A 13,040-nucleotide genomic window follows, 5' to 3' on the forward strand; every position below is an offset into this window, starting at 1 on the left:
TATCCTAAAAGAAAAAGAACAAATTGTTGCAATTTGATGAAACATGTGATTAAAAGGTTTTAAGACACATTTTTTTCTTGTGATTATATGAGTTACTTTAATATCACTTTTGTTATAGGAGTTTATTAGAACTTTTCAGGCCTCTCCTCGTAGGTGCTACGATAGCGGGAACTGTGTTCTAAGATAAAACGAATTTGGAATTTATACAGAAAAGGTGGCTATCTTGACCATTTGAAGGAGAAGGATTCGTCAAAGGGAAAGGTTAAAACTTTTTTCAAGACATTAAAATTAATAATAAATCATTGTGATTGCTGATATTGGAGGTTAGAAACAATAATTGCCTGCACTAATGATCGTCTAACTCCAAGTGTCCTCCTTCCACTAACCCCAAAAAAATGATCTAACGTTATGTTTTCGATTCAAGTCACCGGCTCTAGCCGGTGACATAATCGAACGCATAACTTTTCTTTTCTTTTGTTCTAGCCGTGACTTTCTAGACTCTTTTAAACGTTAAGTGCTAACTTCGCTGATGTTAGAGTTATGGAATTACGAGATATTGGTAAATATTGGGCTGTGAGCAATTGCTCTGCGGATATATATTTTCCAGTAGAGGGAGTTTTGTCAGTATTATTCAGAATGGCTACTCCTATTAAAGGGAAGTGAGTATGCGTTTCGTTTACGGATTGATTGTAGTTATTTTAAGCCTTTAAAATTATCACAGTAGTAAAACAGTATGATATAATAAGCAACGCGTTATATTGCTATCTAAATAGCTGAAGTGCTTGTAGTAAAGAATTCTGAGTTCCAATCAGCTGTTATAAATTACAACCCTACCCCCCCCCCTCCAATCTTGGCTCTTAATGTGTATAGATGAGTTTTATTCATCTTGATGAGTTCTCATTCTTCGGCAAGGAGAATTTTACTGGGATTTAGCATTGGGTTGTCCCAGGCATCGAGTTAATTTTTGGCTGAAGTTTTTTTATTATTATTATTTTACATGTTACTCCTACATTTTAACAGCAAAACAAAATGTGTTTTCGTCTTTCACACATCAAGAAAACAGTGTTGATGCTATGAATACAGCTTTATAAATAGTTCTTATCGCAGAAATAAGTAATGATAAACATAGGCTATTAATACGAATGCAATTAACCACTAGGCAATTAATGTGTTAAGGTATAGTAGATACAGAAATAAATCTTTGGCATTTTAGAGATGGGCACTTTCATCACACACATGTATAAAGTAACCTCTGATGTTTTTGGTTGACAACTACATTAAAAAAAAAAAAAACATTACAGAGAATATTTTATTGGAATAAATTTTCATGTTAGTTATAGTTTTTGATTATGAATCCTTTACTGGATGAATCATAATCAAAAGTTATGAACATATTTAGTATACTTATTGGCTTGTCCACCCATCCCCCCCAAAATGTATCCCTTCAAGAAGAGTGCCAAAGTGATTTGTTATTCATAAAGAAAAACAAAATAAACGGTGCTTAAGCCACAAATTCTTTAAATGCTTAGTTATGTAACTTGATACTGTTAATGCCTGTTATCCAGTATTTATCATCAGCATTGTCTGTTAGTCAGTGAAACTAGCATGTTTTGTGTGCTTCTTAAAATGTGTGTGTATATATATATGTATTTAATATATTTCTTTGTGTGATCCAACTGTTGGCCTTCTCTTATGTCAAGATGAATTCCTTTTTCAATATATTCCCTCTTATCATTTGATTTTACTGGTTCAAAAATTACATATTCGTCAATAACTAATTAAAAATTATCTGGCCAGTTAAGGGTTAATGTTATGAACTTTAATGAATTCATTTAAAGGTAAAATATTAATGTGAGATAAAGTTGTTTTGTACTCCTCTCATCATTTGTAAATGTTGTAAGAGAACATTGTGAATAATTCATACATAATTTTTGACTATTTGCTTTCGATTTTTTTAAATCAGTGTTATTGTCTGTTGTTTTCATCTATGCCAAACATCTATATATCTATTTGTGCATTTTGTCACAAAATTTATCCATTATCAGACATTTTATTAAGGAACATCCACCTTATTATGCTGAAACCAAATTGCATTATTCTTTTCAAAAAAAAAAAAATTAAAAAAAAATAATAATAATAATAATAAAATAAATTAAATAAAGTGCTATCTTGCCAGTGTAAATTTCATGATTTTTCTTAATGAGTGTTTTCTGCAAGTGAAATCAGATATAAATTTTATTTTTCTTTCAGTATTAAAATTGCCTCTGGTGCTATTGTATGCAAGGACTGTGAGCTGCGAGGAGATATTACAATTGGTAAGCCACAGCAAAAATTCTTTGGTGTGATAGAAACTAAAGTGGATACTTAAACCTCTCATATCCAGTTGTTTATGAAAATTAAAAGCTTGATCCCATTATGATTATGTTATATCAGTATTCCAAAATTTTTTTTTTCTCCCACTGAAAAGTGAGTTTCAGTTTTAGAAATTGCACATTTTTTAGTTTCTGTCAGTTATGAAGGAATACATTTCATCCTTATTTTATACACATACTGGCCACTGAATTACAAACTTTTATATAATGCCATGTCGGACCTCTTTTAGCCTGAATTACAGTGCATATGTGATTTGGCATAGATTCCACAAGGTGTTGGATTGCATCTACAACATAACAGGTGTTCATTAACAGTCCTTTAACTGCCTCAGATATGACGAAGAGGACTTTGCTCCCAGTTGATATTGACTTTTCATCCAGCAGGTGACAGTTGTTTCCTGGATGACAGTACTACTGTCCATCACTCAAGAATTTTTCAGCGAGCATGACAGCGACTTCCACCATGTTGGTAGCCAGGGAAGATAGTGGAGGTCTCTGGCATGCTCAATGAATTCTTAGGTGATGGACAGTAGCACTGTCATCTATGAAACAACCATCACCTGCTAAATAAAGTCAACATTGCAGGATGGACTTGATTGGCAACAATTTCAGATATTCCTTGGAGGACACCCAACCCTCCAGCAATATCAGGGAACTGCTTCAGTACCAACAGAACATATCCCACACCATGATACCACCTTCAGAACCTTGAGTTGTGTTTACAAGGCAAGCTGGTTCATTGCTTCATGGGGCTCCTGCCAAACTCTGCCTACCATTGGTAGAGAACAAGATGTACAGTGACTCATTGGACCACATTACTCTTTTCCAGTGTCCAGTCATGGTGTTCCTGACACCACTGTAGACAAATGCTGAAAGTTTTTTTCACTTGGTTATGCTATAAATTAAAAATGCCAAGAAATTATATGGTTTCATCCTTTATCCCAGTGTAAGCAAACAATGTTTGCACTTGAAGTTACTTCATGACTAGGCTACTTGTATATAGAAGCTAATGATGCAGCTAATGACTTCACATCAATTGGCTTAGTATCCCATAATGCAATGTACTTATCCTTATGGACAAGTATAATGTCATGCATTATGGGAAAGGCCACTACCAAGTTTCAACCTTTATTGGGGTCTCATCAAGGGGTGTGCCAGTAGTGTCTGGCACCTGTGTGCAAAACTTTAGTTGGCACCCCCCAATAAAAATCACTTTATAAAAACGTATCAGTGAGTTAAAATGAAATACGAAATATATTAATTATAAGTTTATTGAACAAAAAGCAGAAATTACAAAAAAAATATAAAAAACAATAAACATACAAGAAGAATACAAAAACAACAAAAATTAATTGAAAAAAAAAATAAAAGTAAATAAATAATAAGATAAATAAATAACAGTAACTTACAAGTATATAAAATAGGAACATATTAAACATTATTGGGTAAGAAATAGTTAAATAAATATTTAAACAGAAAAAAAATCACTTAGTGAATTGAACTTTTCTAGTTTTCATTAATGAAAATTCTCTAATAATATCATGTATATCAAGTTGATCCAAAATATCTGACTCTATTGATATAATGGCAAGATTTGAAAGTCCGTCTTGTACCACTGTGGAGCACAAGTATTTTTTAATAATTTTAAGTTTAGAAAAGGACTGTTCCGCAGATGCTACAGATACCGGTAATGACAAAAGAATCCAAAGAGCAATTGTAAAGTTTGGATGTGATTAAGTCATTTGAATATACTGAATTATCTGATATATATTGTTTTTAAAATGAGAAATAAATGGTTGACAGTGTAAAATTTCTTCGCATAAATCGTCTGTGTTAATGTCTGAATTATTCTTGTGTGTTAATTTTTGTCGTAACGTTTTACAACAAGATAATAAATATTCTTTATGTCGTGAAGTACTTAACAAATACAAAAACTGAAATGAATTCATATGTTCTTTTAATAAAGTATGCAGAGAAAAAAAATTACTTTAAATGAAATTTCAGGATCTACTATATTTTCATGTTCGTAATCAAATTGTGTTGTCTTTTTACGTTGCTTAAGTGGTCTACTACTACAAAATACAGATTCAGTGTCAAATTTTGCTGCAATTAATTTTAGCTTTCTACAATTTCTTTGAAAGTTTCATCAGACCTATAATTATTTAAAAATTGATTTAGATCATTCAATGCTAACAAACAAAATTAACTTACAAAATTCTAAAGTAAGTTGAAGATTCATAGATGAAGACTGCAGTATTTTACTGACAAAATTCACTTTATTTAAAATATCATACCAAATCTTGAGCACCTAAGTGCCTTGCACACATTGCACATATGGCTGGCATGCCCCTGGTCTCATCAGCTGGGAGCCAGACCCAGAAGAGATACCAGTGAAGTAATGCAGAAATTCTATATTTTCCATATACACGAAATTAAGAAATTATATATTCCCATTATACTTGTCAAAAGGTGTCACATCTTATTACGAAAATGCTCTGGATTAAAAATATATGTTGAAATTTTTTCATTTGGTTATAATATAAAGGAAAGATGCCAAGAAGTTAAATTCTTGGGTTCATCCTTTATCCAACAAAGTTAAACAAAGTTACATTTTGTTGTTACGCTTGTAGTGTAGGTTATTTTTCCACTGATTAACTACACAGGATATCTCACCATTTGAGAAACCAGTCAGTCTGCTGTCTTCAAAATCGTGGCTCCAGCCAGACCAGGTCACCCACAATAAGTCCTTTATCAACACTTTTGATAATTACAGACTAGCAGCATTCTTCATTAGTTGCCTAGAACACATGGTGACATATGTGACCAAGTATTTTGTATATAAGCTGGTATATTTATATACGTCTGCTTAAAGGTTTCATATGCACTTGCCGGTATATGTATATTCTTTCTTTTAATGTTGCACAGTGATCAGCATTCATTGTGTAGAATTTATGGAGATAAAAACATGCTAGAGCAATTAATTTACTTAAAATTAAGAAAATAACACTCAATGTTTTGATTGTACAGCAAGGTCATCACCAGGAAACATACATATGAACAAGACACAAGCTGCATGCTACTACACAAAAGCATGCTACTACACAAAAGCATGCTAAATCTAACTGCTTTGTTTCATTTAAACTAGTCTGACATCTGGTGAGAAAAAAATATAATATAATGAATAAATAAAAACATAAAATAAATGAATAATTAGATAAAATGAAAAATTTTAATAGTGGAACTACACCCAATGCATCTCTACAGCCTGTTATATTAAGGTTTGCTTGTGTTGGAGTTCTGCCATCGTGTTCTGGATGTCATATAGGTTATAGATGGGTCTTCCAATTTTTGGAATTACTAATCCATCATTATTGATGTAGTGTGGTGACTTGGTGTTTTTCCACTTAATTCTGTGATATGTTTGGAGTGCATGGTTTGACAGGCCTGTTTGATCATAGTGAAGGAACTTAATCTGGTGTTTGCGTTTGCTTTTTCTTATAGTAAAACATGTTTCCCCTATGTAAGGTAAGTTGTTGATGCACTTCATTTTGTAAACCCCTATATGGACAAGGGCATGGTGAGGGAAGGGATGTTTTAATGAGCTCAGTATACTTTTTCATTTTGCAAGAGGTTTGAAAGTGGCCTTAATATTGTCTTTGTGTAGTGTTCTATCAATTTTTTCGGATATTTTCCTAATGTATGGTTATGGCATTTTTATAATTTTTGTACCTTTCATGACATTATTGTGGTGCCCTACATATGCTTGCTTCCTACAACACCAAAATTTGATAGTGATACTCTGACTCCCTGAAGTCAGAGTATCATCTATTAATAATAATAATGCTTATGTCCATATAGAATAACAAATAGTCTGACAAGTCTTGTCTTGCTTGGTATGTAGTTTCTTTAATTTGCAAAGTAAATATAAATGATTGTTTAATTTTCCTGATTTTGAGACGTGAGCTTTTAAGCTAGTTATCCAAGTTGATAGTTCTGCTCTCTAACCACTGAACCACGAGTTTAAATTCACTATGAGCATAGTAATTGTTTGTGAATATCTTTGAATAATAGATTAATTTTATCAGACACTTGCTATATATATATATATATATATATATATATATATATATATATATTGGGTAGTGACCCTTCCCACAATGCATAGCATTATACATGTCTGCAAGGAAATGTGCTTTGCATTGTGGGATACCAATGAAAGTGATGAGAACTCAGTCCACCTTTGCTACAAGTTGCCCCATTCCTAAAGATACTTCAGGTGCAAACTTTGTTTGCTTATGCTTGGATAAAGGATTAAACTAAATATATAATTTATAGTCTCTAACCAAGTGGGAAAAAACTTTCAACATCTTTCTCTAATCCAGAGTAATTTTAATAATAAGGTGTGACACTTTTTGGCAACTGGCATATGGAAATATGACTTCTACATTGCTTCAACCTTGGCATCACCTCTAGGTCTGGCTCACACTGACGAGATCTCAATAAAGGTTGAAACTGGTCTGGGTAGTGAACCTTCCCATAATGCAAAGCATTATATATGTCTGCAAGATGTGCTTTGCATTGTGGAATACTAAGGAAAGTGATGAGAACTCAGTCCACCCCTTTGCCATGAGTTGCTCCAGTCCTGAAGATACTTCAGGCGCAAACTTTGTTAGCTTACGCTTGAATAAAGGATTAAACTAAATATATAATTTATATACACATACACATGCTGCTTAGAAGGCAACAGACACCATAGTGTGAGGAACAATCAGCCATGACACCTACCTTAATAAGATATAGGACTACCTTTCACTGTGATGACTGCATCAGTTGTACGTGGCATACTTTCCACTAGTGTACTATAGTGAACAATGGGAATTTTGGACCATTCTTCCTGTAGGCATGTAATGAGGTATGACATGGTACATTGTCTTGATGAAAGAGACAATAGTCATTTCCATAGAAATGCCACAAAGTAGGAAGCATCGCATTGTCCAGAATGTTCAGATACCTCTCAGAGTTCAGTGTTCATTCTGCCACAAACAGAAGTGTGAGGCCAAACCAAAAAAAAACAGGACCATACCATTACACTGCCACCTCCAAATTTCATAGTTGGGGTTACTCATTCTGGTAAGAGATGTTCACCAGACATCTTCCATACCCACACTTGTCCATCTGCTCGGTAACGGGTGTAGCATGATTTGCTGCTCCATAGCACAGCTTTCCAAGTTTCCATATCCAATTGTATACACACTTTGCACCACTGAAGACAGTACTGCATGCTGGTTTAGGTAATGTGGGGCTTGCATATTGCAATCCTACCATAGAAACACATCTTCTGAGCCTTGGTTCTGAATGCTTTTGTGCATATTTGTGTTCCAGTTGATGCCTCTAACTCTGCATTCAACCTATCAGTAATGAATGGAAGTTTTTACATATTATCTGTTAAAGCACCCTACAGTCACATTCGTTTAATTTGGTAAGTAGTCTACTGCAGGTAGCACTTGCAGTTGACTTCCTGCACTTCCATCAGTATAGCATCACCAATTGTTGACCTTGGATAGCCCAATTTGTGAACAATTTGCCAACCAGATAAGCCTACAACATGGCATCCTATCACAGTGCCTCTTTTAAACTCCATTAGGTCCCTTCTTGCAATTGAACTCACTTGGGAGCATCATATTCCTCCAGTTTATACTGTATACAGTTATATACGTATCAGTCTTTTTCATATATTGTGAAATTATATTATTTTAATGTAACTTGTTCACTGTATTGAATTATTATAAAATTAAAATTTATAATAAAAAATCATATTTAAAAATGCTCTGAAAGAAGTAAGTCGGTTTGTTGTGTTGTGTTATTAACCAAAAAGTGCACTGAAACCATTTCTTCATTAAATACTGGGCATCAAAATTAGTGATAGTCGTGGGCACAAATGATTTAGTTGGGAAGAAGAAGAATGTTGATAGAAAGTTGAAAAAAGTTGTTGCAGCAGGTAAAGAAGAATAGTGTTGTTGGGAAAGTTGTGGGCATGTTGCCCAGATATGATAGCAGTGAATTGAGAAGGAGAGCAGAGATAATGAATAGTGAGATGGCTGAGTTGTGTGAGGCAAAGGGAGTTCAAATTGTAAATCTGTGGAGTGAATTTGAAGGGAAGTTCAAATGGTATAAAGCTGATGAATTACATTTCAATGGGTTTGGTATTGGGCATTTAGAAAGGCTATTGTTTTCTGAGAAGGCACAGAGTCAAGAAGTTAATGTAGCAAATGATCAGAGTTTACCTGTGAAAGAGGACAGCACAAATCAACAGATTGTACAGTAGGAGGAAGATGGATATGAGGTTGAAGATGTGGTTGCAGCAACACAAGGTGATGAGATGCATAAAGGTGATGATGAGACAGGTAAGAATGGAAATCACAGTCAGGATCAGGGAAATGGGAGTGGTCAAACCGAAAAGAGAGAGAGAGAGGTGTAGTATAGCAGCTAGAATAGAGAATGTTGGTGCTGGTAGGATGGCCTCAAACACAGCACGATTGTTATGTTTATACACAAATGTAAGGAGTATTCAAAACAAAAGAGTTGAGTTTGTTGCATTGGTTGAGACAGTATGCCCAAAAGTAATTGGAGTAAGCGAAACTTGGTTGTCAGAATAGGATGTGATGTCGGGAATAGAATTAGAAGGATATAATTTTCTGGAAGGATAGAGATGTGAAAAGAGGAGGGGGGTGCTGTTAATGATTGCAGAGGAATTGTGTCCACAGATAGTGGAAGTTGATGGTACATGCATAGATTTTGAATCTGTGTGGTGCAAAGTTGAAATAAACAGGTTAGTATATCTGATAGGATGCGGTTATAGGCCAGGGAATGCAGAGAATACTGATTGTGAAATGCTTGGGCAAATTAGTTGGGTTTGTAAATAGGTGATCCTGATGGGAAGACTTTAATTACAGGAATATAGACTGGAAGGAGGAGATAGTGTATGGGAACAAGGAGAGCGAGTTTGTGGAATTTCTGAGAGATAAGTATCTTAAGCAGCACATGATTGAAGCAACTAGAGGCTTTAATGTTTTGGGTTTGGTGATAACTTCATAAGATGTAGTTGTTAACGAGGTGTTGACACTGCTGCCAGTTGGTGAGAGCGATCATGAGGTACTTGTTTGGGAAGTGATGAGCCAAAAATGTATACATGTGGAAGTATAAAGCAGGTGATTATAGGAAGCTCTGTAGCCAGTTAGCATCAGTATTTTGGATAGATGAGCTGAGCGGAAAGGATGTTGACAATGCATGGAAACTCATAAGGTAGTATCTGACAAAAGCAATGTATGTCTGTATACTGAGGGTTAAAGCAAGTAAATAGAGTGGGAGTGAAATGGATGAACAGCGAAATCAAGCAAGCTGTACTAGAAAAGAAAATGTTATGGAGGAGGTACAAGGCAGTTGTGGTGATCAGATCCATGACGAGTATAAGGTGCAGGTTAGAAAGGTGATGAGCATGGTAAGGAAAGAAAAGGTGCCACATGAGAGGAGATTAGCTGGTAAGGCCAAGGTTAACTCAAGGGAATTTTTCCATTACATGGTGTTACACCTGATATCTTGAGAATATAGAATTCTCAGTTATCATGGTGTGACATGAAGAATAAATAAAATAAATTAAAAACCCTGCATAAAAGATTGGGCTATTGTGCTCATATCTGGCCACCTAGTTTTCAATGTGATGTGGAGGCACTGAAGAGGGTTCAGAGGCGAGCAACTAAGACAATCTCGGGACTTTGGAATGCTGGCTATGGAGAGAGGTTGAAGAGATGTGGATTGCAGAGTTTGGTGGATAGGAGGAAGAGAGGTGATATGATAAAGATGTTTAAGTTAGTGAGAGGATTTTATCAGATTAATCCAGAGGGGATGATAAAAAGGGTAGAAAGTGAGAGGGGAAGAACCAGAGGTCATTCCTGGAAGTTATGTAAAAGTTTGGTGAAGAAGGGTGTGAGGAGTAGATTTTTTACATGGAGAATTGTCAGTGAATGGAATGTATTACCAGAATGTGTTGTTAATGCAAGGGGTGTTAAGGACTTTCTACCACCTAGAACAGTCATGGTGAACCTTTTTACCCAGGTGTGTCAAACATCTTTTTTTTTTAAATATTGACATTGTTGATGTGCCACTTGCATACATGCATTATAAATTTAACTACATAATCATAGATGGTGACTTATACATATCATATTAGGCTATTTATTTAGTAGGACATTGATATAAAATCTCTGAATTCATATTGTACAATTAATTTAATAAAGTGAAATTACAAACTTACATTACATTTAATGACTTTTCTGTTGCTGAGTACTGGTAGAAAGTTGCTTTATACAAGGGCTATAGTGTGTACATTTTAATGCTACACAGGCAGCACTCAAATCATTGCTCAATCTATTTCTCCCTTCCATTTGATATTATTTAAGGCAGAAAATAGAGTTTCACAAGAGTACGTAGAAGAGAAAATTGTTAGAAGAGCTTTAGCAAAGATTTTAAGGGCATGAAAGTTTTCGGGAAGGCTATTCCACATGCTTAGAATTTCACAGTCTGAATTTTTACATGCGGTATCATGCAGCGGTTCCTGCTCAAGTTCTAATTCATTTCTAAGAGCAATAAACTTTCTTTTCCAGATAGGATTACACTGGAAGTCAGCTAGTTGCATTTCTAGATCTTTTAAATCCAACCACTCAAAGCCATCTAATTTAAGATCCATTAATTCTGTTTCATCAGGATACTTTATGAATTGGATTGTTTGTTCCAACATTCGAAATTGCTGAAATCTAGAAGAAAAATGTTCACTTACTGACTTCAGAACTTCGATAGATTGGTTGTTATGTTGTTCACGATTTTTGGGGCTGGTTTCATTAAAAAAAAAATTTCACTCTTGGGAAATACTTAAAATTGTTACTTTCTGAATCACGTTGAAATATTTTGAGTTTATTAAAGCTCTTGATTGTGCCAAACATAACATCGACAGATTTTCTGAAACCTTACAATTGTATATTAAGTTCATTGAGCAATGAAAAATCTGTGAAAATCATCAGCTTACTGAGCCAAGCAGAATCATTCAACTGAGAAAATTGGTGCTCCATGCCCTTCATATTTAAATATAATTTCATTTCGGTACTCAATAAATAACGGAAAAAACTCACGTAGAAAGATTATTTATTAGTATAATTTTCGCCTGTGTTGAACGCCTTTATAAAGAAACATGTGAAACTCTACTTCATTCTCCTAACAGATCCGACGGCTTACGTCTATCCCCTTTATGGGAGATAGTACTTTACAAATCAGGTAATCTTTCCCAACTTTTTATTGTATTAATTTTTTTTTTATTTTTTTATTTATTTTTATTTTTTTATTTTTATTTATTTATTTATTTATTTTTTTAGGAAAGTTATTGACCTTTTTAGTTATCTTACACCAGCTACTTAGGTGGCGCTTTTTGGAATTGTCAGTTAGTGTTTAATTTTGAGCTTAATGTACTGAAGATGCCTGTGACACACAGGCGAAAATTATACTAATAAATAATCTTTCTACGTGAGTTTTTTGCGTTTTTTATTGTGTATCGATATGTCTACTCACGGTTTACCTCTTTTAAAACTTATAATTTAATTTCATTTAAACATTCAACAAACTGTTCAAGTACTTGGCCACGACTCAACCAGAAACGAACATCGAATATTATTGTACATTAATAGACCATTATACACTGATTCAACTTCACTTAAAAGTGAATTAAATTCTCCTTTCTTGGTGAACCTTTTTACAGCATTAATTTTAAAAATTTATGGAATTTACAACCGTGTTAAAAAAACTTTTTTAGTATCCTGATGTTTCGATCTTCACATCAAGATCATCGTCTGGAGCATACATCAATATACAAGACAAGCTGAGTTACATTATTAACTGTAAGCTAAAGAAACAATGATTTGATCACATGTTATTCTACTGGCACTGACCTCTAGTGAAAAAAAAAAAAATTACATCAAGCTAAATTCTATTTACGATGACAGGAATAAACATTCTTTCAGAAACAATGATGTCCTATTTACAACTCTTATTTTTGCTTTTAAGATACTGGATTTTCTACAGTCCTGTTTATAGTTGTTCTTAGTGAGGAACGTTTTGTGGGTCGAATATATACCTTCCATATGTTTGGGATTTTTAGACCATCATTATTGTTCAGATTTGGTGGTTGATAATAATCTCACATGCTTCCTTAAATTTCCGTTCATACCATGTTTTATTGCGATGTAGACAGCTAGTGCTTTTCCAATCAATTCTGTGTAAGGAATTCAGGGCGTGATCAGAAAGGCCAGCTTCACCATAATTATTATATTTAATCTGTCGTTTGTTTTTTTTTTGTCTGATAGGAATTGTGCGTTCTGTTTCTCCTATATATGGTACGTTGCAAGTACAGTAAATCTGGTATACTCCAGGGTGGGCTAGTAGAGGGAGTGCATGATTGGATGAGTTGAGTAAACTTTTTAATTTTGCAGGAGGTTTAAAGGTGGCTTTGAGGTTGTATTTTTGTAGTACTCTGTTTATTTTATCTGATGTTCCTTTAATATAGAGAATGGTTATAGTTTTACTGTAGTCTGGTTTGTCTTTGTTTTTTTATTGGGGTTTTGTAGA

The 13,040-nt window shown here is 34.1% G+C and overlaps 1 protein-coding gene across 1 annotated transcript in view; it reads left to right on the top strand.

Moving 5' to 3' along the window:
- Positions 1-636: 636 nt before the first annotated feature.
- DCTN6-p27 (dynactin subunit 6) overlaps positions 637-13,040 on the top strand; it is a 51,785-nt gene continuing 39,381 nt past the window's right edge. The window contains exons 1-2 of the mRNA XM_090402205.1: positions 637-659; positions 2,251-2,315. Of these exons, the coding sequence (XP_090258331.1) occupies positions 637-659; positions 2,251-2,315 (88 nt within the window). The remainder of the gene's footprint in view (positions 660-2,250; positions 2,316-13,040) is intronic.

This window comes from Typopeltis vanoorti, chromosome 2 (genome assembly GCF_054136105.1).
Source record: "Typopeltis vanoorti isolate ZY-2024b chromosome 2, IOZ_Tvanoo_1.0, whole genome shotgun sequence".
Lineage (NCBI taxonomy): Eukaryota > Metazoa > Arthropoda > Arachnida > Uropygi > Thelyphonidae > Typopeltis > Typopeltis vanoorti.